General features: G+C 44.1%; 1 protein-coding gene across 8 annotated transcripts; it reads right to left on the reverse strand.

Annotated features, from left to right (window-relative positions):
- Positions 1–540: 540 nt before the first annotated feature.
- On the reverse strand, positions 541–27270 carry rmdn2 (regulator of microtubule dynamics 2). Of its 8 annotated transcripts, none has more exons than XM_076974636.1 (11): positions 27188–27270; positions 23881–24285; positions 16436–16610; positions 15948–16050; positions 14820–14880; positions 6806–6881; positions 6013–6090; positions 4863–4961; positions 3123–3176; positions 2593–2673; positions 541–2481 (listed from the first exon to the last, which is right to left on the reverse strand). In XM_076974636.1, exons 2-11 carry the CDS (start codon positions 24282–24284, stop codon positions 2434–2436), a joined length of 1179 nt encoding a protein of 392 aa, XP_076830751.1. In that variant the 5' UTR covers position 24285; positions 27188–27270; the 3' UTR covers positions 541–2433. The 8 variants fall into 8 exon arrangements, with proteins under 8 accessions (XP_076830751.1, XP_076830752.1, XP_076830753.1 ...); XM_076974637.1 differs by lacking the exon at positions 27188–27270 and adding an exon at positions 26360–27112; XM_076974638.1 differs by lacking the exon at positions 27188–27270 and adding an exon at positions 25653–25720.
- Between the last annotated feature and the right edge of the window lie 255 nt (positions 27271–27525).

Raw genomic sequence — 27525 nt, forward strand, 5'->3', positions numbered from 1 at the left:
ATAAGAATCTTACATGATCAACTAGAACCCCAGAGCTTTGGACTGGAGTTTGCAGGATGAAAACTCAAACAAAAAAAAAAGTAGTTACATCAGCTGATGAATTACATCAGTTTAATGCTAAAACAAAACCCAAGAAACTCCGCAGCCTTGCCATGCTGCCTGACACCAGCTTGCAGAGTGATGAACTCGGGCCCTTTGAAACACTGTCCAAATTCACAGCCACATGGGAGAAGCAGTTGTACAGAGGTGAAAGGGTCACTTCCCTCTGGAAGCTACACACAGGCAATGATGGCTTCCTCTCCACAGACCCTGTGATGAGTTTCGGTTTCAGATGTCCACATCACGGGAGGACAGGGGAGAGAGGATGTGTAACACGAGAGGGGTCTCCGTGCTTAGAAAAGCTCTCTTCCACTTCCTTCCTTTTGTGTTCTTTTCTGGGCATGGATCATCTCCTGATGGCGCTACCAGTGTATGCTTTGATTCTCACCCAGCAGTTAGAGCTTCCCAGGAGCAGCAAGGCAAACTAGACATTTCCTCCTCTGAGGTGGGAGGTAGTTTATTTGTAATAGTTGTATTCAACTGCAAATGACAAACTAAAACAAAGTTAAGTCTACAAATTCAATCACAATGAAAGTAAATTGCACACTATTGTATTCGCTTCATTACAACCACACATCCTTTTCTACATATGTCAACAGTACAATCAGTGAATAGCATATTTAATAAAGTAATACCTAATATATAGATCATTGTATGTGCACACTTCTATGCACAACTCATCGGCAATACACAATATAGGCTGTAAAAGTTTTTATGGGAGCACAACCCTTTAGATTACAGTTCAATAGATTATAACATGATACATTCATCTCTAGACCTGAAAAGCACATTCTTGGACTAAAAGTAAATTATGATCATTATAAGAAATCTGTTCATAACGCAGTTATACACTCTTCTCTAGCTTTGGTATACCTAAAACAACTGTAGTGTCTGAAGATACACACAAAAGTATAATAAGTTTAGCCAAAATACATCGTGCTCCTCAAACAAAAAAAATCTGCCATGTGCCTCAGACCATTTAAAATAGTTTTTAATAAATCCTTAAAAGTAAAAATATAACGTTTCCAATGGTTATGCATCCCTATTGTTAACAATAGAATGCAAGTAGAAAATTAAAGTAAATACTGCAGACCATCACCATCATTTCTGCTTATATCAAAGGAAAACGGGAGCTGGTTTAGTTCATCTAGTTATCTGCACTTGGAAAACCAGTGCAGTTTTCTTTTCCATTTGGTTTTTAATCTCTGCACCAGGGTCCTTAGTTTAACAGTACGGTATCCCCGCCACGGTATCGTTTCACGTTGTCTTTCTGGTACAATGACAAGAAAAACCCCTGACCCACACTGAACCACCCATTCCCCTGTCAAAAACGACTGTTGCTTTTAAGCTAAAATATAATACTTTAATAACAATATTTGGAATATTACGGAACATTATATGTATAATGGTGAGCGTTTCCATCGTTATGTTGCATTATCACTGGAAAAGGGCCCTTTTAGTCACACAGAGGCTAAAGAGCCTCTTCCCTTCTTAACAACAGATGGTCCTTCAGTTATGTTAAAATGACTGAACCAGCACCGCCCTGTCGGGAGCAAAACGCCAGAAGTATGAGCCAACATGTTTGAGCTCAACAGTCAGCTTGAATAAACAAAAATGCTAATTTGGTTAACAAAACAAACAATAAGAAACACAGACTCAGGAAAGCACCATGTTTGGGCCAAGTCTGAAACGAACCGAGAGAGGTGAACAAGGTACAACATGTTAACTGTAGCCATGCGGTGATGATAGGCTTTGTGTTGTTCTTGCATTTGTTGTTTGTTTGTTTGTTCTTGCCAATGGAATGTGCTAGAAACAGGGAAGAAGCAAATGAAAGGATGGATATGCAGCAATAGTGTTCCAGAGGTCCAGACTGCTCTCTACCAGCTGAGAGTCCTAACAGAACCCACGTAATCAGCAGTAAACAGGCACTGATGAAAGGTTTTGAGGTTCACCATAAAAATGCAACTGTGGCTATGAATGTAGACTGCTGTAGGTCTACTGTGAGGGCAGTTTATAAAACAAACAAACAAACAAACAAAAAAGTTTAGGTGAGACACTAGTTACATTGACATCATGTCAACAAGAGTCTACAGTATATCCACTGTACTCCGCACATGCACACCACATAATGGTCAACAAAGTACACGTCACGTCTGACAGAAATGGTAGTCCTCAGTCGAAGGATGAGAAGAAAAGAAACAAAAAATATGTTCATGGTCAAAACTGGAGCCAACGCCGTTAGGACCGTGGAGAAGGAATGGCCCCTGAAGGCCCCGGAAGGCCCCGGAAGGCCCCGGAAGGGCATGGCTCCTGCCTGCTCCTACAGAGACCCCCCTACAGTGACGGGAGGAGGGAGTCCAGCTCTTTCTGTGCCTCCTCATCCTGTCAAAGGACAAAGACAAGCTGGGTTTGAAATATGTGCACGGTGCACCTGGGAAACCACCACATCATCTGAGTGAGTAGAGTGGAGGAGCCCTGCAGTGTGTGACCCACCTCCTTAGTCACGCCGGCCATCGCAGACGCACAGTCACACATCGCTCTGGCTTTGCTCCTCTGTCCTAGATCTTTGTAACACTACAATCATATAAAAGGAAACACACACACACACACACACACACACACACACACACACACACACACACACACACACACACACACACACACACACACACACACACACACACACACACACACACACACACACACACACACACACACACACACACACACACACACACACACACACACCTTAGGTTCTAAAATACTGGCACAAAAACACACTTCACCTAAATCGGTATTTTAAGATAATCAGACATTCAGAGCCACTATCCACCCCCGACATGGGATGAAAGCATATAGAATCTGCCCATTGCTCAAACACAGCAATCCAAAGATCACATCAAGAGAGGGCATGAACGCACACCCCTCACAATGAGCATGCGTCTCATAAAGCGGGCCAGTTCGGTCAAGGATGTCAGATTTGCAGCGTGTGGGGACAGTGAAGAAACAGCGAATACATTTACCTTGGCTAAAAACACATAGTTTAACTTGGAGTACTTCGGACAGATCTCCTCCGCCTGCGAAATGAAACACAGAGAAAGAGTTCCTGCTGAACACCAACCATCACCTTGTTTGGCTTTAACATCATGCTGTTGTTAACCTTGGTAATCATGTGTGTGTCGGTTTACTTCATATAATACTATCTGAAGTTTTAGCTCTTGATATTGGTATGGCATGTAAGTAGTGTTTCGCTGTCTTACTCAGAGCTGGGATAAAGAACTAGAACAGTAATGAAAAACATCTTGTAACAATGTTAGCAAAGCATTAAGTAGAGCTTTAACATAGACACACACAAAGACACACACAATCAAAAAACAACCCCCCACCTCACCCCTCCAACAGAACAGAAACACCTACACCACTAACGTAAACTCCCGGAGGTGTCTGTTTAACGAGTTCGAAAAACATTTACCAGTGTACGTCACAACCATCGTGCATAAAACTTCGTCCGCATGTATGACAATTTCACTTTGGTATCCCACAGTGCTCTCTCACCTCCAATTAAACCTGACATTTACACTCCACCATTTCAATCAAGCAACAATTACTTATAAAATATATGGTGCTCTGGTGGTTGTGCAATGTTTTTATTAAAAAAACAATCAGGCCAGTATATGTGCCCTCTGAAAACGAGGACCTGAACGAGGACCTGAACGAGGACCTGAGTGAGGACCTGAACTAAGACCTGAGTGAAGACCTGAGTGAGGACCTGAGTGAAGACCTGAACTAAGACCTGAGTGAAGACCTTAGTGAAGACCTGAGTGAGGACCTGAGTGAGGACCTGAGTGAGGACCTGAACTAGGACCTGAACTAGGACCTGAGTGAGGACCTGGACAAAAATCTTCTCGTCCTGTCAGGTCCTAAAGAGCGTGGTGAGCCAACTCCGACACTCTGACAGCAACGAATAAGACCAAACGTAATTCTACTTAACATATTGTGTGGTCCTGCTTGACGATCTGCACCCTGCGTGTGCTCGCAGGAGACAGACCACAGCCAGGGGATGTTGTATAACTCCACAGGATGTGTGTGTTAGAACGCGAGACAGCCCTTGTCCTCACGGCAAGGTGCAACAAGTTACAACGCATGCCACTTAAAACCCAAATTGATGGGTGAAATACACAAGACGAGGAAGAGGTATGCAGGAAAGCGTCTTGGCCAGGAGTGATTTTATTCCTCTATATAAACATGTGAAATGTGGGAACACAGATTATAGCCTTTTAAATACCTGGTGTTTGGTCTGTAACTGGGTGCACAAGTAACTCGGGGGCAAAAATCCCTACTCATCACTAAACAAACAGGCCCTGTCTTTCTGCACTACCAGACGGCAGGAAGAACTGTGCATGGTGTGGCTTGCAGGTCTGACTAAGAGCTGGGTTTATATCCGAGACTGGCACTGACATGGCAATAATGATTTGCGAAGATGTTTACCTTAGTACTACAAATGGCAAAACCAAAGCTGGGCCTGCTGTAAATACTGAATGAACACAAGTCCGCTTTTATGTGGCTCTTAATCTAAACAAGTCCATTCACAATGACTCTGCATGCCATGGTAGCAATTTAAATCTAAATACATGCGTGCTGACTGACCGAGCATTCCAGTTTTACAGTTCCAATGATATGAGTGTACTTGTATAACCCTTAGTATTCTAAAAACAAAGAGAAGCCCTCAGCTCCCATGATGGCTCCCAGAGCCCTCAGCCCACCTTCAGGAAATTCTGCAAAGCATCTTGGACAGTTGCACTCGGAGGCTCTCCAAACAACGTAGCAGCAATTTTTCTCTCAATCCATGTGCACTGAGCCACCTGTTGACAGACAGACACACAGGCACACGCACGCACACACACACACACACACACTTTTCATTTAATAAATGGATCAATCACTACACTAGATGGTGTACAGAAAAACACATTGTAATATATTCTATAGCCAGGCCTAATGCAGACACCACGCTCAGCTAGAACTCTCTCTATCAGGAGAAAACGACCCAGAAGACGATCCGGCACCCAGACTTCACTCTCATGTCAAACTCACAATAGTATCTAAGCCTCCAGCTCTCTGAAGATCATCCACCACACAGATAAAGGACCTACGTCCGCCCCTTCTGCTGACCCACATCATGAGGATGACATTAAAACCAGAAGTTAAAAAACCAACCCGAACAAAGGAATCACACATTCATCTGTTCACAAATAAAAGGGTCGTTAGACACTAGGAAGGCATTTAGCTTTCAGGAATCTTTTCTTTTCAGGAGTAACAAATGTATAATTGCATAATTAGACACACAGACACATGGTTTATTGTAGCACATTTCCTGGAAGACACGGTTAAGTCTTTGTTCTTTGTATGAAGGTGCGAGTTGTACAGATAATGTGTAATGTCAGTGTTAACACTGGTTCTTTGTTCAGACAACATATTGTGTAAAAAAGGGCTTCTCTGTGTACACCACTGAGTCCTCAGTAAAGTGTGATGTTACTCAGGTACTCATGTGGTATTATTGCTACTTCAGGAGGAAATTCCAGCTTGTATGGATGCAGAGTGCTCGTGAATGAGGCTTATGAAAATAATTCCACAGAAAGGGTTTGTTTAGGTTTATAAACTTTGCCACAAGTAACACAATTCTAGACAATTCAATCTCATTCTAACCGATAAACAAAACATTCAAAATATACTACATACTATATAATAAAAATAACTTTTTTTCTGTGTGTATTTAGCAAGGACAGGGGATTTATTCTGTACCAACTTCATAACAATACATGGTCAGGTCAGGTCTGGAGTTATGAAGCAACGTTTAGTCAGTATCGGTACGGCAGTTGTGAACAAAGTGCCTTTACTAAATGTTGCACTCACAGCGTAGCACCAGCGTCCCATCAGGTAATATGACAATGGATCATGAGGCTTCAGTTTAATGGCTTCATCCAAATGATCCTTGAGAGAGAGAGAGAGAGACAGATAGAGAGAGAAAGAGAGAGAGAGAGACAGAGATAGAGATAGAGAATAATAAAAGATATTAATTACTACTACATCTGTCCTGCTCTGATGTAACACACAAGATTTCTCCTAGCATGAACTCAGGCAAACACTGGTGCAGGGGTTCATGCACGCAGTCCTGTCCATCACTCAGTGCCCTGTCCCCTTTACACCTTCTCCGTCTCAGCTCAGAATAATCTCCCCCCGCCTTTTTCTCCTGTGATAGTTCCCCTGCCCAAGCCCAGCAGGTAAACATAGTCGGAAGGCCTGGCTAAGATAACACACTACGTGCAGAACCACGGCTCTGCGCTTCGTGACACGAATCAAAGCGTCCGTGGGGTCTGGAGGGTAATACGACTCTCCTCTTGTCCACCGAAACTGCAGCTTACCGGCCTCTGAAGTTGCTCGTGGATACTGGCACACAAACCTGACGCAATAATTCCCTCAACTCAAGACTACTGTGTAAAACAAGTATGGTTGAGTTATTGGATTTTGCATAGTAATAAAAACACACACGCAAGGGAGTTGTGTTGCTTGCCGACAGCAGGAGTAGGAAATTCACTCGAATGGAAATCTATAAAGCTTATTATATGAATATGCAAAAGACTTAAGCAAAACTGCATTTTAGCGTAGCTTATAAACGTTCAAGCTTCTCGTGTTCCTTCACACTCACCTTATAAAGGTAGCCATTCTTAATCTTATTTTGGACAGATTCATATTCTGAGAGCAGCCCGCACAGAATAGCATACCTGGGGACACACAGAGGAAAACAGAGAGCAACATGCATTCAGTGCCATCTACATCACACAGCTAGTCTTCCCATTACTGATCAGAGCATCAGACCAGGGGCACAGCAGCCGGCCCGGCATCACCCATCACACCAATCCCACTGGTTACAATCCCACTGGTTACAATCCCACTGGTTACAATCCCACTGGTTACAATCGCACTGGTTACAATCCCACTGGTTACAATCCCACTGGTTATAATCCCACTGGTTACAATCCCACTGGTTATAATCCCACTGGTTACAATCCCACTGGTTACAATCCCACTGGTTATAACCCCACTGGTTACAATCCCACTGGTTATAATCCCACTGGTTACAATCCCACTGGTTACAATCCCACTGGTTACAATCGCACTGGTTACAATCCCACTGGTTATAATCCCACTGGTTACAATCCTACTGGTTACAATCCCACTGGTTACAATCCCACTGGTTATAATCCCACTGGTTACAATCCCACTGGTTACAATCCCATTGGTTATAATCCCACTGGTTACAATCACAGAGCTGAGGGGCCCTGGAGAGCCCACTGCTCCCGTACTGACACAGCTGGTGGTTTTTCTCCACAGCAGCCTTCTGACTATTAGCTGAGCGGCTCTTTCTGGGGATGGCAAAGAGACAGAGAAATTCGGGGGATTTACAACAGAGAGTAAACAGGCTTAGACATTATCCCCAAGGTTTCACAACTCTGCAGTGCAGGCAATTAGCGAAACACCGATGAGGATCAGGCCGTAAGCCACCTGGGTGACAGGGTGAGGGTCAGCACTGCAGAGAGCTTCTGATGGCATTGGGCTGTGAAGCAGATGAGTTGGTGTGTGACCAGTATTCTTAAATATTTGGCCATGCAGAATAGGAAGTCCTGGCTAGACACACACTGGTGCTGATTGTTACGAGCTGTCAACCCATTAGAGGAGTGTGGACTGAAAACTGACACTTTAGCTTCCAAACCAAACATATGGCAGTGCCGGTTTTGGCAACTGCTTCCTCACTGGCTACTGTGAAGCGAAGGCAATAAGAATGGTTACGAAAACATGATACGTTCTTAACAGAAGAATAATGAACTCTCATAGGACAAGAGAGACTAGTGCTGCCCACCGCACTGCGGTTTAGGGACATTTGGTTTCTGTTTAGGCACTGAAGTGTTTCCATGACTGACTAAGATACACCTCTGCTGAGGAACTGTTGAACATGGGAAATATCTGCCATCAAAGTTCAGCCAAAACAGCCAATTAAATGTTTAATGCGAGTTGCATGATTACGTCAAAATGCAATTTAATAGCTTTGTTAGCTGAAACCAGCAATAGGAAATACAGATGCAGTCAAATGCAGATATACTCTATTTTATGATATTCCTCCAATTCAGAGAGAAATGCCTAAAACAAATTGCCATGTCAGCTGGTGAATTTTAATTGTGATTAATATGGTTCAGAGGCAATATGAGTAACTTATGAGTGGCTTATAAATGTGGCCTAAAGTAAGATGAAAAAGGAACACTGAAGATAAATAGCAAAAGTTTATTCCTAATTGCCCCTCACACCGAAGACTCTTTAAAGTGGGGTTAAAACAGGTTGTTCAGTGGTCCTGAGGGTAATTTGGGGTTTTCTCCTCCTGCTTGATGAGGTGTGCCCATTCAGTGCTAGCACACAGCTGTCATGTTCTGGCAGCAGATGCAGTGTGTGTTCGGACCCAAAGGTGTCTGAGTCAGCCACTAAGCTTCTTTTGACTGACTAAACACATGACAGATTTGGCACATATCTCTGTCTCTCCTCGAAATCTGGGATTTCCCTACACTGGGGCATTATGGGTAAATCTATTCAGTACATTGTGGAATTGCCCTTTTAAAAAAAATTTACATTTAATTTTTTTTCCACAGGAAAACCTTCCTGCGGCGCTGAACACCACTTACATGTACAGATAACTGTCAAATACTAATCATAACAGGATTATGGCTATATGTACAGCTCCCTGAAGAGGAGGAATGAGGTACAACACATGCTGCATCACACCCTCGCCTGTCTGGCTGAAGACACCTTCATTCACGCCTTTAAGGCAGATGATGCTTCATGACGAGGGTGCGTTTCTCCGCCCACCATTCTCATGACCTTCTGCCACAAGCATCTCTCTCCATCTCCAAACACTCTCCGAGCCTTTAAGTGAGACGGGGTTGTACCTAACTGCTCATCTTCAGCGAGCAGTGGTCATATGCATAACCCTACATACTCCTTCAGTCGACTCACTCGGTACAACAGGTAGTATAGGACAGGTGTTCACGCCCCGCCCAGTGAAGAATGAATTAAGGGCCTGTACCTTGGTGCACCCATACACAGTGCATGCACAGGCCATGTGCCACAGGCCTGACCTTTGACATGTCACGATGACATGTCACGATTCACGATGGTTGTGCTCAAAGTGCACGGCAGGTCACTCACACCCTGTGCAAATGTCAAGGGGAGGAGCAGGGTAGTCTTAAACTAGGCCAATCTCATACCCAATTATCACAGAGGCTTGAGGGGAGCTTCATATAGAACCTCAGAGACAATAGTCAAATCCCAAGAGGGGACAGCAGATCTAGAAACAGGCCACACACACCCATGAAATTTATAGCAAGAGGACACTTGACATGGTGACGTGGCAAAACATACATGGCACAATATCCACTGTAGGACACTGGGATGAAATAACAACAAAACAAAGGGGAGTTTTTGCCACGTTTTTGCCAGTGGTGGGTGGCGAGGCGCGTGTGGCGAGGCGCGTGTGGCGAGGCGCGTGTGGCGAGGCGCGTGTGGCGAGGCGCGTGTGGCGAGGCGCGTGTGGCGAGGCACGTGTAGTGAGGCACGTGTGGCGAGGCGCGTGTGGCAAGGCGCGTGTGGCGAGGCGCGTGTGGCGAGGCGCGTGTGGCGAGGCGCGTGTGGCGAGGTGCGTGTGGCGAGGTGCGTGTGGAGAGGCACGTGTGGCGAGGCACGTGTGGTGAGGCATGTGTAGTAAGGCACCTGTGGCGAGGTGCGTGTGGCGAGGCACCTGTGGCGAGGTGCGTGTGGTGAGGCACGTGTGGCGAGGCACGTGTGGCGAGGCGCATGGTGAGGCGCGTGTGGTGAGGCGCGTGTGGCGAGGTGCGTGTGGCGAGGTGCGTGTGGCGAGGCACATGTAGTAAGGCACGTGTGGCGAGGCGCGTGTGGCGAGGCGCGTGTGGCGAGGCGGGTGTGGCGAGGCGCGTGTGGCGAGGTGCGTGTGGTGAGGCACGTGTGGCGAGGCACGTGTGGTGAGGCATGTGTAGTAAGGCACCTGTGGCGAGGTGCGTGTGGCGAGGCGCGTGTGGCGAGGTGCGTGTGGCAAGGTGCGTGTGGCAAGGTGCGTGTGGCGAGGCACGTGTGGCGAGGCGCGTGTGGCGAGGCGCGTGTGGCGAGGCGCGTGTGGCGAGGCACGTGTGTCACAGTCAGGCCTTCTTGACTCACGGTCTCCAGAGTCAGCAAGACCTGACCATGCTCATACTACGGGTGTGCTGGTGCATCAACCCCCAGGGGCGTGCTGAGGGCAGTCAGTATTCTCTCAGGAGATGAAGAGATCTTCCTCAGTATTCCCAAAATCAGAATCCCCATTTTTCACACCTGGGGACCAGCCCTAGAGAAGAGGTCTACTTCTATTGCCTGGGACTTGTGCTGCTCTGAGTAACAACACAAAGTTTCATAAGAGGGTTGTAAGATGAGTCCCCTTGGTTGTTTACATGTGGCCATTTTGACCAGGTACCCTTTTAGTGCCAGGAGCTGGATCACGTTTACTCATTCCACATAGATGATGTGGAATACATGTTTGAGCCAGAGGCCACACACAGGAGGAAGCTCGTTCAAACGGATCACATGGGTGACACGGACTAACCAGCATTCTGGGCAATGACACAACCACGGCAGTCGCACCTCCGCTCAGCATGAGGGATGTCTGGAGGACGAGGGACGAGCAGCGGGTATTGGCTGAACAGATCACCCACTATACGTGGAGGATGTAACTCAACGTCCAGCCTTTACACCTCAAAAACACATAACAACATAGCTAAATGTTTATACCCCCACATGAAAACCCATCAAGATGATTTTGTTTGCACAGCTAATTTGTTAAACCTTCAAAAAGAAATGCAGGAGAGAGGGAGACAGGGAGAGCTCTTTCAAACGGGCTGGAGAGGTTATAAAGGCCTCGGAGGCTTGGCTTCTCCAGAGGGTGGGCAGTGTGGGTAGAGTTTATTCTGTCGGTATGGAAAAAGGTCCCTCCAACAATGAAGGGAGGGAGAGAGGGAGGGAGAGAGGGAGGGAGAGGGCGCGTGATGGAGAGAAAACAGAAGTTGGCACTTAAGTCTCATCTTTCAGTTAAGTTCTTCGGTACAAATATAAACTTTTTTTTTTTTCCCACGCACAATGCCTCTCTGTCGCACACACAAATTCACACTCTTGTTCACACGCACTGATACACACACACACACGGGAAGGTGGGGCGGGGGGGCGGGGGGGGATGAGAGAAAGAACAAAGGGGAGGGAGCGAGAGAAAGAAACCAAAGAGGGACTGATAGAGATGAATGACTGAGTGTGTGAACTAGCACTAAAAATGAATGAATGACACCGGCGTGTTCGTTGCCAGAATGTTATGCAAAGCAAAGCCGCATCTTCCTCACGGCACCGACATCCTTCAAGTCGTTGGCCAATAACAAAGGCTTCTAAGAAGCAGCTGGAAAACGGGAAAGGGAGGATTCATGGTGCCTTTCCTCCAAGAACAGAGAGCACCTCCAGCAGTATGACAGAAAGCTGCTGCCTGGGGCCCTGTACTCCAGAGTCCACCTGTGTGTGTGTGTGTGTGTGTGTGTGTGTGTGTGTGTGTGTGTGTGTGTGTGTGTGTGTGTGTGTGTGTGTGTGTGTGTGTGTCCTTCTGCAGGCCCAGCACCTGCAGAAAGGGCAGGTCGTCTCACGGAGCCCGAGGGAAGGCAGCATGACAGAGTGACAAAGCGTGGGAAATGGAACGGCCATTACAGACAAGAACCAAACAAATTCTGGAAAACTCACTCTCGTTAATCCTGGACTCTGGCATGAGAGGACTAAGTCCAGACCGGTGGGATATACAGACACTAAACACACAGAGGAACAGGTGAGGAGAACTGTTTATTAGAACCTCTAATACCACTGTGTGAGCCCTCTCATCTCAGGAGAGTAAACGATGTAGTGCATAAATCAAACGTCAAGCGAGTGTCGGCTGGTCAGTCAGAGCGGGGACGCCTGTTCCCTAAGACACTTCATTTCTCCCAACATGTATAGCTATAGTTTTGATGTGCACTATGACCATAGACAACGCAAATACAACTGAAGTGCATCTAAAAATATTTGTAAAACAACTTTAATCACCACACATCACAAGATAATCCCAATGGATTCCATCACTCAGCGTAAATACCAGCATGTCTGAATAACACTGTGCCAATCCCAGAGATCCATGTGAAATGTGCCATTCCTAAGAGGCAAAACAACCTCATCACACTATCGCATTTTTTGATAAGAAATTATAATCGAAAAACACCGTGTGACACAAGCAGGTGAAAGGGTCAATGTTTGGCTGAAGGGGACCGGTCAAGGTTTCACAGGGAGCTCACACTCTGCTCTGTGTAGGACACTAGCTCCCTGGGTCAGACTCCAGCTCAAACCCGACAGTATGAAGCACAGCATCTCTGACCGGTCATGAGCCGACATGAGCTCTTTAACACAGATGAGTGCTTCCTTTTCAGCTCCAGAACATCAAAAGAGTTCCAGCCCTTCCCTGGAAGGGGGGGGGGGGGGGGTTGCTTTGGGTTTGCTGTCGAGAAAGGGAAAAACCTACGTAATCTTTGGAGATGTGATGAGTGCTTTGTGGGCTGCAATGACAAGCGGTGTGTCAGCACCCATCGAGTATGCGGTGAGAACGGAGCCTTAACAAGAACAGCCCAGGTTGAGTGGGGAAATAACAGGGATTAATAAAACGCAACTTCAACAGTTTCTCAAACAAGCTCCTTAAGAACATAACCAAGCTTCCAACTCACCAAATTCAGATCAGTTCAGGCACATTTGTTCCAGTGTAATGAGCTGGAGGTTATTTACTCATCAGTGCCTTGTGCATTTATCATTTATTTATCAGTACAGTCTGACAGATAGAACACATATGCACATCTGACATTACTCATCAGGAATAATGCAATGAGTCCGTGTTGTTAACTTTTAAGTAGCTTAATACAGCGTTCATGCAGGGAGGGTCACAGAAGCAGCTACACACCAGACAGCGTGCCAACCTGACCTCAAGAGTGCACACGCACAAGCTCTTACACATTCGTTCATCCCTTAAAGCAGGTCACCTGCAATACTGTGCTGTGCCTTGTATTTGACGGTTACATCCTATGCAATGATCTTTAAAGATCCTGTGGCTACCAGAACTGAAGTTCGATTTCAGAAATTCCATAATTCCTCGTTTTCCAGAGGTAATATTTTAAAAATCTGATTAAAGATGAAATGTAACTTTGTGTTGGTTGGAGAAGTAGATGATCTGAGTAACTGTAAATTTGCACTATCCTGGACACTAGTCAGACAAGAAAGATTTTTTTTACTGAGGTACTAATACATCACTGAACTTATGTAGCATCAATCGTGTGAAAAATATATACACAAATAAAAATAAAATTCTTGTCAGCATACTCACTGTAACGAATGCTGTGAATGCCAGTACTTAATAAAGAGGCCACCTAGTGTACAGCGTTGACATTGCAGGCAGACGCTAATGATGATTCACATATGATGAGAACAGCTACTCCAAATACCTACATCTCTATTCATAGCTTCTGTGCATTTTTTTAAATCAAAGCATTATCAGATGTCATCATGGTGTCTAAAAGTATCATATGTTTCCTGGGAAATAGATGTCTGTTGCATCACCGTGTACAACTGAGCAAGTGCAAAGCCAAGGTAACTGAACCTCTTCATGTAACCTAAATGTTCAGAGTCTCAATTTATGAATTTGGTGTGCGGTGAATCCTCGTGTTAAGACATGAGGTGGATTTCTGATGAAGAATGCGGTATTCAGCGTTCTGTAGATACACAGATACCAGGCTCCTGCGCTATTGTATGGCGTGGAGAGGCAGAGTGCGAGGGAGTGAGATGGGGAGGGTGTGGTGAGAGACACAGAGAGCGTGCGAGACCCAGTGACTAATCAAACACAGGGGGGATTTCCCAGCACCCAGCAGCACTTCAGTGGACTGCGTTACAGGCCTGAGGGGATAAACGTAGACAATTTCAATTACAGAAATCTACCTGTCTATCGCATTATACCCTGTACCAATTATATGTGAATGGCCAGACATTCAAGACAGCAACAGACAAATAAATAAATAAATAAATAAATAAATAAATAAATTCATTCAGGGCAGTTTGAGAGTGAGTTCTATGTGTATTTGCATTCCTGTGATGTCACCATCAGAGGACGCACAGAACACAAAGATACCTGGTGCACTTCAGGTAAATCAGCCAGAACAGCCTGTGCTCTTATTATTGTGTATGACACACAATAAAGGGCACAGCTAAAATGGACTTGGGCTTTTAAGTAACCTGACAATTATGCTTTATTATACCATTAGATCACTTAAAGGTGTAATGATGCAGTCAGTTAAAGAATAAATCAAGCAATTTGACTGAAGAAAACGCCTTGTTTCCTAGCAGCCTGCTTTAAATACATTTAGACACAACATATAACTAGTCCTGGCCATAAATATGCCATGTGTGAAAAGACTGTAGACTCCACAGATCCCGAAGTGCCTCAACACACTTATGGAAGCGATTCACCTTCAGAAAGGTGTGAGGAGCATGTTAGTGGCTCAGCAGAATGACGTGACTACCAAGACACTTACCACTGATGACTTTCAGCACACAGTGGGTTCACCGATATGGCCAGGGCTCCAATTTGCTTCCCTACAGTGGATGAGACATTCATTAAACTGAATCAGAAATGACCACATAGAAAGGACAGAAACAAAGTGGTGGTGTCGAAAGACGAAAGACGTTTGAAACTTTGAACAAAAACTAACGCAAGCTCAGACAAATCTGTCCATTTGCATTAATCTTCTTAAAATTAAACACTTCTTAAACACTTCTAAAATTAACACTTCTTAAAAGTGTTAATACAAATGATTACCTGTGATTCACTGAGGTAACTGAATTCAAAGAGGTGAATATGAGAATTTCGCCACACTATTCTGCAGTTCAGTTATTAAAACACAACGCTAAAGATTAAATGTACAGCAGTGTTCACATTATAAAGACAATTCAGGTATTCCGGAATGATTTGTCAAGAGGTGCATTTTGCATCCTGAGCAAATCATATTTGTAAGTTTAACCCATTCACTAACATTCACCCTGTCTGCTATTACTGCAGCCAGCAACTGACCTGAGAGTTCTAGATGTAAGGGAAGAGAGAAACCCTGGGTGGGCTTGACCTCTTCTTTTGGAACAAAGAATTAAGATTCTACAGGCGTTCTAGCAAAGATTTTAGATTTTAGCAAAGTTCTTTTAAAGCACATCTTCCTACTACTGAACACAGTGAGTGGTTCAGTCAGTATTAACCCATTTATATTAATTCAGTATGTTATCTCATAGAAAGAATCTGTTCTTGAATGTTTATGCCTATTTAAGGTAAAAGTTACATTATCCTAGAATAGGATACTGACATGTTCATCTAACTGAGAATATGAGAATATGTTTGTAAACTCTGCCTGAGAGTGAGATCACTCATATCACCGAGATTGCCAGCAGGCTGGTCATTTGCATGCAATGCAAACTTTAATGCAAAAAATGCCCCTTAATCATACATGGATAAATATGCTAGTGGGAGTAATAAGACGCTAAAATGTCTTTTATCTGTACACACACGCACACATTACAGTTCTGAAAACTAAAAAAATCACTGAATATTTTAAAATAAAGATGTAGTGTATTATAATAATGTGACATATACTAATGGTGAGTATCCAAATGATTACCATTTTCAGCATATTTCTTTTTCTCTTGGGAATCTGCGGTCATATCATGGGCATCAGCGTAGGCTCTGGTAAGCCGCCATAGATACTGACACTTCTGATCAAACTGATGAGGACGACAAACAGCTTTAACAAACCATTTCAGTTGGTATACTATCACAGTCATTATATTACAGCTATGGCCACATCCTTAAGCATATAATTAAGAAGGATTCTATAGTAGCTATACCTGTGAGAACACAAGTGTTAGCAGGTGCTCAGCTGAACTGTGATTGTATAACTCAAGTCCTACAGAGGTGTGGCCCTGCTCAGCTAAGCCTGCTAATGCACCAAACTCATCTTATGAAATACTGCAAGATCAACTCCAAAACGAACCGATACTTAAATCATCTCATGTGGGTTCTTATGTCTGTCTAGACAGTCTGCCAATACATTATAAAATAAACAAATCTCTATAAAATTAATAAATAAAAAATGTTTGCCACATGTACCTCCTCTTTCTTTTCGAGTAGAGTGGAGAGTCCTTCCATCTTCTGAGCTCCGTTACACTCGTGTAGGCCGTCAGCCTTCCGTAACAGGACGGTGAGCTCGTCCAGCTGCTCTTGAGCTTGTTGGTCTTCATCTCTCTGGCCCTCTTCCTCAGAATCGGTCAGCGCCGTCATATACCTGACACCCGAGCAAAAGGAGGAAGTCAACACAGCGCTTGACTCTGAAAAAGCAATTCAGGCTGCTAAGATCCTGGAAGGCCCGGAGATTGCGCAAGATGACCGAGATGCTCCTCAAACTCCCGTTACAAGGCACTCTGTGCTGAGATGGTCTGGAAGGATGAGCAGGTCTCCAGGATGAGTGAAGGTCGACTCTGAAGTGCTGTTGCACTCACAAGGCAAAGGCCAGGGGAGAGCACCAAACACAAGCAACCTACAACCTTTACAAACATTTCAGGGTTTCTCGGGTCTAAACCAGATGGGTAGATTTACATTTTCTCATCTATAAAATCCACTTTTATTTGCTCTTTTTTACTTGTAATTTTAATCTTCTCAACAGCCAGTGCTTTGGACTTCTATGTTTACAATTTTTTTATTACTGTCACTCTAGTTTATAATATTTTTATGACGTACTGCACGTTAATTCCTTTCAGACCTATTCACCAAATTGCTTGACAGTTTTAGGAAAAAGAAATGAGATGACATTCCACTTTTACTGAGTCATCCATAGATACGCTGCATGAGTCACCATGGTGGAGTCTGTGAGAGTCCTGCACTGTAGGCAGCTAACTTGCTTCTCCTAAAGCAGCCAGCCAATGTTCACTGAGCACCTGGATGGCCAAGAGCAGAAGCTCTGTTCAGGGGTGACGTGGCCAACACACAGCTAACCTTCCAGCTTATGTGGGCTCTCTAAAGCACCTGCAGGAAGGGGAGGAACTCCAATGGTGGGAAAAAAAGAATAAAATTAATCATGGCACAAGCAATCAAAATCCAAACTTAATGAGGGAGTTTTCACAAGATAGTCAACTAGATGCTGCCAGAAACAGAACAGCATTGACTCACCATTTACATGCAAAACACCCACAAGACTTGCTTACACACAAACAAAAAGACTACCAAATTTTTTTTTTGTCAACCGATTTTTTTAAATAAGTGCCAGTGGGTTTTAAAGGACATCTTGATGTGTTAGTACCGATACCTTTTTTTCAGCAAAAACACTGCAAGACTTGTTTGTTTCTGTCACAGTGAGGCACGCAATGCCCACATTAACTTTTACACACTTAAAGAAAAAAAAACCAAAAAACAAAAAAGAAAGTCCCTTTCATTTACGGAGGGTATAACCCAACACCTCCAGCGCACATCGGCACACAGCAAAGTGTAAAAAGCAGCATTAATAACAGACTAGGGTACAAATGAAAGACCAAAGTGGAGGAGAAGTAAAAAACATGAAAGGGATCCATTAAGAGTTGGCAAGGGCAACATTTGCGTCATCTGTGGTACGGGGGAATGTTTGGTTCTATAGGGATGTGTTGTAGCCGGCCATGCAGACACAGGTACCTCCAGACACACATACTGCACACACACTAATGTCTTGATTGATATCCCAGCCTTCAGGCCCCTGCAGGGTTCAAAACATACAACTTATGAGACACGGGGGGAGAGGGAGAGAGAGACTTAGCCACTACCAACAAAGTGTTGTAGCACCTTGGTTAATGGCCAACACTGGAGAACGCTTCACTATTTCAGTCCATTAATTCAGTTAACACTGTCTGTCAACACGGAGAAAATTAAACAACAATGGCTGACATTTTGGAGGATTACCAACTAAACTGTAGCACTGGGCACAGTACTTGGGTGGTAAATTCTGAAAGATTACAGTAATTTTTCAACTAGAAATTCTTGAGAAACCAGTCACCGGTCAAAACGTGCAGGATTCTACTTTTTATTCCACCCCCCCAATTTGTAGACATGTTTATGTCAATTTCCTTTACATGTTCAAATGGGAAACTGCTACGCTCTACTCTTGCTGTGTGGTTGAGACATTTGTTTTTGTAGCAAATGTCAACAATTATAAACAATCACCACATACTTTGAGATCTGCAGCATAGCTCCACAACTCAGTGAAGCATTGATGGACCAACACCTGCATTTCTTAATCCACCAGCTTCATAGATTCTGCAGAGAATGCAACATTGTGAGATCAACACATTTCTGCATTACATCCCATGATGCACAGCACCTGGAAAATCTAAATCACACAAACCAAAACAAGTGGATTCAACCTCCACTGCCGTTTCTAGATGTCTAGAGAAATTCAGGGCACATCCAAAAAACAAACTGCACACAGTTTGACTGGGTCTTTGCTTCATTTGTGAACTGTATCTATGGGAAAACTTTAAAATCCAGTTTGTTTAGCGTGTCTGAAGCGCCGTCTGCCCACAGAAGTGGCATAACCATATTGGAATGAAGCCTCATCACTCTAGACAGAGCCGCTTTCCTTTTTAAAAAGTTGAATCCACCGATTATGCTTCAGCTGAAGCTTCCAAATAACTGCTGAAGCATTAATATGCGTGGCCAATCCCTGAGATAACACGCTCCTGCAAAGGGAGATTAGGCCCGAGCAACTGTTGCCAAGCCAAGGGCCTTGAAAACAACCTGAGGTGCTGTTGCCATCCCAACAGTTCCTGGTCCTGCATGAATTCAGATGAGCTCATTCAGACCAAACCCCCAGAGTCTGTGCAGAACGGGTCTATCTGTCTAGTGAAGTACAAACCCTTCTCTGTTCTGGGGGGAAAAAAGGTGCAGCTTGGTCCTCGTTCAAGACTAAGGTCAAACATCCTTTCACAATCAGAAAGCCAAGTAATTTCTCACTCTCTCTCTCGAAGAACAACCCCTGTGCTCCCATACCCATCCACTCTTCCCACGCTTCTCTCTGTTTACCCCACGTCCCTGCTGACATCATTACCTACCAGGGCATTGAACTTGTGCCACCTGTTCGCACTGAACCAGGTGTCAGTTGCATCAATTAACATACTGCAGGCCCATTTTTTATATTAATTTATTTTTCATTTTTTGCTGTTATGGTGCAGTCAACGGCTGGAGACCGTGTTCTATGTGCTCCACCTCTGCTGCCAGAGATTTCCGCTCCATCACCCTCGTAGCGTTGTCCAGAGGTGGGAGTGTGAACCTGTAACTCATCAGCTATGACGCAAAACATTGGCTGCAGTTCACACTTGCATACAAAAATTCTTATAAAAGAAAACGAGCCCCAATTACGGCAAGTAGCTGCTAGAAGGCAGGGTCTGTTTCCTGTCAGAGGAGAAACCAAGAAAACTACTTCCTTCACCTCCAGACAATTAACTACATTTCCCTGTGTGCCAAATGTTCATTAGTTTTATTACCTGAAATGCAGCTACTTCTGCATGTGAGGAACCCGTACGTCTACAACACGGTGCCACACTGTGTCACGACAGCAGGCCAACCATGAACCATCAACCTGCTCAAATCTCCTCTCACTCTAAAAACATTTCCAGGACTTTTCTATCTACATCAAACGCTCTCAGATAGTTTCCTGGGAGCTTTCCCACGTGTCCATGCACAGAACCGGGCATCTGGGAGTGGAGACGCGGGTGGCCGATCTGAAGTAGAGCCTTCGCAGGGGAAGCGTGGACGAAGTGGGCCGAAAGAGGGCGGTGGGACCCAGCGTCCACTCGGGCCTTCGCCAAGAGAGGCGGGCCTTCCTGTATGCCCCATGATTCAGTGGCAGGCTAAACCAAAGAGATCTTCAAGAGAAAGGTCTATTTTTTATCTAAAACTGCATCCCAACAATGCCTCCTAATTAGAACTTTGTGCAACATACCATAGGAAAGCATAATAGCATCCACATATTTTACTAATCCAATATTATAATAATATGTAATCTAAAGTTTACAGCACTGCAGTTTTTGCTACCAGCTGTTTTTATACCAGTTTTATACCAGTTTACCAGTGTTGTCTACTGATCACCAGTTTTATCATATTACTATTGAAGGCTTTTTTAAATTCAAGCTCACTCTCCTAAGCATGACTGGATACGTCTCTCACCTATATAAACAATAACTATTTATTCTTACACAAATGCTTCTTGCTCATAATGTTATCATCTCAAACGCACACGCTGAAACATCTGTGTGCAACACAAGACAGCCGTGACGTGAGGACTGTGCACGGTCAAAGGAAGTACATGTTCCTACAGGAGCTGCTCAAATTAGGCCCTGGCAAGCTCTCAGCCACCTGCAGTGATTGATGGACCTGTGTGGAAGAGAGAAAGAGAGAGAGAGAGAGAGAGAGAGAGAGAGAGAGAGAGAGAAAGAGAGAGAGAGAGAGAGAGAGAGAGAGAGTGTGTGTGTGCTGGAAGAAAGTGAACACAGTGGCGGTAGAGCTGTGAAAGTGATGTTTCTGACCAATCAGGACCCCAACACGTCCCGCACGCAGGTTGCTCCCCCGTCCCGCACACAGGATGCTCTCTGGTCCCACCAAGTACAAAGCCACACCCAGTATGCTTCCTTATCCCTCAAAACATGTTAATCTACATAAAGCTGTTAATCTACATAAAGCTAGGCATGGTCTGAATACACTGCAAGGGGCAGAGATAAATACAGATTACTGAAACTTATGAATGTGCCATTCAGGCAGATTTTATGAATCAACATATGATGATTCTGCAAATCACTCGAGGTAGCCAACTGGCTCTGCTGCACAAACCTTTGTAAACTCTTGAATCAACAAATTGCTGTTGGTGGTTAAGAGGATAAACTTAAAAACAAAACAGGAGTAAAAGTGAAAGAACAGGAATGGACCATGCAAGACACACACACAAAAAAAGACTTGAAGCTTGAAGGAATGATGGTTGGTGAGACTGGACCAGGCTTGCAGAGGCTTGGTTCTGAAGTCTATCTAAAAGAAAAGCTGGAGACGCTGATTTCTGCTTCAGATGGTGCATGTGTGCATTTTGTATAGCGATTGCTTTCCTGAAGGCCCAGGTGATCCTGCACCATTCATCTATAACCATCCTTACAGTCTTCTACGCAACACTCCAGCGTCAGAACCACCTCAGCCCTTCCACTGGCACAGACGCTACACGCAAATTTGATCTTGACCAAAAAATGATCTGTCTGATTTTCTAACAGTCATGGCTCAGAAACAGTACCCCTCCTTGTCTGAGACATAACAAATTCATTGATAAATTCATTTTAACGATGCTGGTCACAGATGGGTTGGGCTCGCCTGCAGTGGGGCGTCGCACTGTGGACTTTCCCGGTGCTCCAGAACCCCGTAGAGAACGAAGGAGGTGTGTGAGTAGTGAACATTCTACACACGTGTCTGACTGCTGTGCTGGTGCGACTGCACAAGTGTGCAGCGAGATAGAGACAAGAACATCACTGTGAAATCTGTCAGTCAGCTGCCGGCTGCCACAACTCCCCATCTATCTCCGTGCGGAGAGCAGAGAGACAGATCAGATCTACCCCTCTGAGCTGGCGGGAAGACTCACAAATGCAAGTATTAACGGTGTAGAAGAACAGGGACTTGTAGAATCAAGTATCTGAAGTGAATTCTTTAAATTGCCTGAGAGGAAAGAACACGAGAGGAAAGAACACGAGAGCAAAAAACGCTGCTCAACGTGACAGGAATGGCCAACCTGTGCCGCTCCTCTAGACAATATTTTAGTCACGTTTGCGCACATACAAGAGACGACAACAAAAAAAAGAGGGGGGGGGGGGACTGAAAGGCAGAGTGAGAATCAGAGTGATGGAGACAAAGGGGGAGGAGCAGAGGGGGGAGGAGAGGAAGTCAAATGAGGTGAAGTCTCATTCTCACTCTAGCTGCCACACATCCAAGTTGGGGCAAAGCACCCTGAACAAGCTCCAGCACGGCTCCCCGCACGGAGCACGTTCGGACTCTCACGCGCACACGTAAACGCAGGCAAACGCACACACGTGTGCACCAAACACACGTGTGCGCACATATCTAGTGCATTCACTCAACATGGCTCAACCAACTGTTTTCACAGTGCAGGAACATTCCATAACCTGAATCTCACACACCTTCTACGAACTCCTCCAATGGCTGCTAATTGCCAATGCCAATGCTCTTACCATAACCTACAATACAGATATACTTGCTTAATATGGTAATATCTTTAGAGATTGAAAAGCCTGTAATGACTATGGCAATGCAGATGACCTGTTTTCAACCTGACAAAAGACAAAAGCAGCGTTTTCCCAACAGCTCTAAATTCTACTGTGACACTTCGTGTGAGAACTGATTGTGCCACATTTTCTTTGAACTGTTGCTAAGGTACACACACATACAACAGAGCCAGAGCGGGACAAGTATTCACGCGCATTCTAGTACATGAAAAACAAAAAAAAAAAAAACAAAACAAAACAAAAAGAGAGTGTGAAATATCTTTGTGAAATATCTCTGTGAAGTTAGGACAGTGGCAACTTGCTTGGTGCTTAGAGGTTCGTTCTGCACGCCGTGGCGCTGCACCTGAAGCCCTACGCAGAACAATACACTGGATCATAACACACTCCTCGTTCGGTGCTGTTTGTCCTGCCTGGTTTCCACTGCACAGTGACCAGAGTGCAGACTCCTAATTTCAGTGGGATCTCATTTACTGACACGAGGCCTGGCTCCTTACTGTGTCTGATGCGCTTGCTGTATTTTTAGTAGTGAACTGGAGCGTGAACTGCAACATTATAACAGGCTAAATGCATCACTCGCACGGAGGAGACAAGCTGCCTGTCATAATATTCGTCGTGTCCTTGCACCCTGCTAAAAATATGAGTATACTGTTCATTTCTCTTTTGGCACAATTACCGGTAAATCCAAACAACGGTTATCGACGTAATTGTCTGAGGGCAGCCACTTTGAAGTGCTGTGGAACAGTATGAACAGAATGCAATGAGGATTTCAGAGTGTGTTTAGGAGAATCCTCACAACATTCGCTACAGGGCATGAAGTGAATCACTGCTTGTGCTACAGGGTACAGAGTGAATCACTGCTTGTGTTATAAGGTACAGAGTGAATCACTGCTTGTGCTATAGGGTACAGAGTGATTCACTGCTTGTGTTATAAGGTACAGAGTGAATCACTGCTTGTGTTATAAGGTACAGAGTGATTCACTGCTTGTGTTATAAGGTACAGAGTGATTCACTGCTTGTGTTATAAGGTACAGAGTGAATCACTGCTTGTGTTATAAGGTACAGAGTGAATCACTGCTTGTGCTATAGGGTACAGAGTGATTCACTGCTTGTGTTATAAGGTACAGAGTGAATCACTGCTTGTGCTACAAAGTACAGAATGAATCAGTGCTTGTGCTACATAGGCCAGATTTTGTCAATAATAATAAACAGTAATAATTCTTTCAATTCATGGGTGGACTGGTGAAAACCAAGTCAGGTACTCACCCTCCTTCACTCTCCCCCTCCTCTGAACTCTGCCCCTCAGCTCTGGCCACTCCCCCGGCCCTCTTCCTCCTTGTGGGGGTGGTTCTGTTGTAAGGGCTGGCCTTGCGGGCCCCGGCCCTCTCCCGCAATTCGTCTCTGACGTGGTCCTGCAGGTGCGGCAGGGCATCCTTCAGAGCCCTGACCTCCTCCTTCAGCTCCGACACGCACTGGATGAGGGACGCCAGCTGCTGCAGCACCTCCGTCTGCCCTGCACCGCTGCTGCCGTACGACGCTGGGCGCCAGGCGCCCGGCCCCTCGCCAGTGCTCACGGCCCTCCGGCTCTGGTACCAGACAGCGGCCAGGCCGATCCCTGCTGCCCCGGCCAGAACACCTAGAGCCAGGACTTTGCTGTCACCCTGAGCCATCCTGCGTATGCAAGCAGAGAGGTAATGTGCTTTAGATGCTATACTGCGAGGCAGGGGACAGTAGTGTACACAAACACAGCTGTGAGAGGAACTTGCATTTTGAGATCTAAAGCTATAGCCCACTCTCACTTTCATTCACATGCCTTGTACACTATAGTAATGTATTACTGATACTGAAGCTAGTAATATTCTTTATATGAGTTATAATTAAACTTACACAAACTGAAGCTATAAATGCATTCGTTATATTGTCCACATTACACCAAAATCTGTGAACACCAAATTATGTCACTGTAGAGTCAGCAGCACACAGGTGACTACCCATATGTGACCTCACTGTACCATCATAAATGAGTTTAATACCAAAAACAATGTTTTTAGGTTGTGTTTTCTGTCCTGCTGGGATAATGCCAGACATACATAACTTTGTGGAAATGAATCTGAGAACATGACGCAACCTGAAAACCTTAAAAACCTGATTGGTCTTTAACTCATTTATTATGAAGGTACAATAGGGTCTCATATTCTGATACCTGCACATGAGTAAAATGTGTAAAACTAAATATTTTATGGCAGTGTAGGTAAACAGAGCAAGTAAATGTCCAGTCCCAGTATTCCTTGGTCCCAAATCTCGGTGCAACAACAGGATGACATCGTGGCGCTGTTCACCTTCAGAGACTTCACCTTTTCTTCGTCGTGATTAATCGTGATTATTAAAGATTATCCACAAACCAGTCGGACATGTACCACTGCTTAGCTACCTAACTACTCGTACCTAATGCTAGCTGTCTAGCTACATACCTGCGTAAAAGAACATAACTTAAAGATCAAACAATAAATATCCTGAAGACCATTTTATCTGAAAAATCTGTGTAGTATTATTTCGAGTATAACTAATTTAGATAAACTAGTTTACTTAGCGAGCTACCATAATAATCTAGTTAGGCAGCCTAACTGACCACCTGCCCTCAGGATCAGGACAGACTCCAGACAGGCTGCAACGACATGTCTAGATAACAAAGTACAACACTCCCATCCTTAAACATAATGCAAATTAAATAAAAAAAACAATAATGTAAACGTCAGAATTACAGGTTAAATCTTACTGCAAGGAAAGCGCAGTTGGTTCACACGAGAAAACTACATTTGACAGTCTCTAGCGCAACCTCAATAACAGTCCGATGTACGCACAGGGTTAGTGGGGAAAGGTTCCGGTACATGGTCAGCGGATCACATGTTCACCTAGTAAACTGGACCTCGGCAGAGCTACGTGTTTTCATAAAAGTGCAAAATATATGTTGTTAGTACTACCTCGTTTAAACTTACATCTCACTCAAGTTTTGATAAACTAAAAAGAAACATTTTTACCTGATTTGGCTTTTGGGTGTTTTTGTAGAACAGGTCTACTCCGAGCTCACCAAAACAAATTCAACATTTGAGCCCATGTATCCATGATATAATATTTCTCCAAGACTGTACGTTTCAGGCTCAAACCTCAAGGTTAAACGTTGAAACATAACTAGGTATCTACCAAAAAGTAACTGCTAAAGAGAAATGACAAAGTTCATCACGGTCATTTATTAACTGGTTTTTGAGTCAGGAGTAGTGATTGAAGGTTGTAATCAAATAAATCTCGTGATATTGTGTAGGCCTATATAAATTTAAACAGCATAACGCAAAATGAAAGGCAGTTTGTGTGAAACAGACAGCACGGTTATTGTATCTTCAGACGGGAAGGTTATTTTAAAATGAATTAACACTGTCAAATCAAAAGTAGGATACTCAAAGGGAAAAATAAAATTAGGCTATTCTGGTTGCAGCAAACGTAGCTAGGTTAGCTAGAACCTGACATAATACAACACGCATTGATATAAATAGCGAATAAACTATCATAAATGTAGGCCTATTCGGCAGAATATTCAGTTCAAAAACACAAAATGAGTAACTTTCAACATGTTTTAGTAAACATCTAAATCAAAATCTAAATCTAATAGCTTCGCTGTAATGTTATTCGTAAATATCACTTCCATTAAGTTCCAATCAAACAAATGCTGCGTAGACCAACGGCCACTTACCTCCGTTCAAAATAGTTCAAAAAGCAATATAAATATATATTTTATGTGTGGTAAAGTATAGCCCTATCCGGACGGGATTAGTTTTTCAGGGGGACGTCTGTGAAAAATATTTCACCCTTGTACTCAGTGATAAAACTCTTGCATCCGGACAGCAATTGAAAAAACAGGAGGACCCGCGAGTTTTTGGCTTTCTCGGTCACATGACATCGCCTTGTCACGTGATAGCATGTTTAATAATGTCACACTGCCAACTCTGATGATTCCTTTTTAACTTTTAACTTTACTACTGTTCAGTTCAGCATTTAAGATCTCCGTTTAAGTTAAGCTATTTTGTTAAACCAATACAGAAAACACATTATAAAAAATCGCTAATGAATGTAAATAGCTAAATAAATCCGTTAAATAAAATAAAATAAATCCATTAAAAAATCCAGTAAATCCATTTTCGCTCGCCGCTGTCTTTACGTGGATCTCCGTGAAAACGCGCGCCCAACGTGTAACTACGGTGCGTGGCAGTGGACATATAGCTGTTTTATTAAACGCGAGGTGATGTCTGCATGTATAAACTCAGACATGTGGATCCGGACGGGACTAAAATTACCAGACGACCACGGAGTACAGCGAAAAACAGTAGGTAATTCCGCCTGTAATTTTCTCTGAGGACGTCTGAGAAAAACACGGACATGCTCGTTCCGGACGGGATTAAAATCACAGAGGACCCCCCGTAAAAGAGAAAATTACCCCAGGACCCCCTGAGAAACTAATCCCGTCCGGATAGGGCTTTCGTTGAAAGTATGGTCTAAAAAACAGCAGAAAATTGCAACATACTTAAATGGAGCGGAGAATCCTATTTTGATAAACCTTGAACTGTCCTTGAACCTTGAATTTTGAGCCAGGTTTCTTTAACTAGCAGCGATTGTGTTTATTCATGGGCTGATCTGCATGACTGTCTGGGACAACGATGGGACACTATAAAGTTCGCCAAGAATTATTTTTCTTATATGTAATATTCGTTATACGTCTGCATAAGATAAACATGGAAGAAACTGTGTGACCAACGTTTGGGTTTTTAAAAAAAAGGACAATTTTATAGGCCGAATAGTAGGCTATTGCCTTCAGAGCCTATTTAGCCAGATCTTATTCCTCTCTAATATGCATTTCCATAC

Source organism: Brachyhypopomus gauderio, chromosome 15, assembly GCF_052324685.1.
Source record: "Brachyhypopomus gauderio isolate BG-103 chromosome 15, BGAUD_0.2, whole genome shotgun sequence".
Taxonomy (NCBI): domain Eukaryota; kingdom Metazoa; phylum Chordata; class Actinopteri; order Gymnotiformes; family Hypopomidae; genus Brachyhypopomus; species Brachyhypopomus gauderio.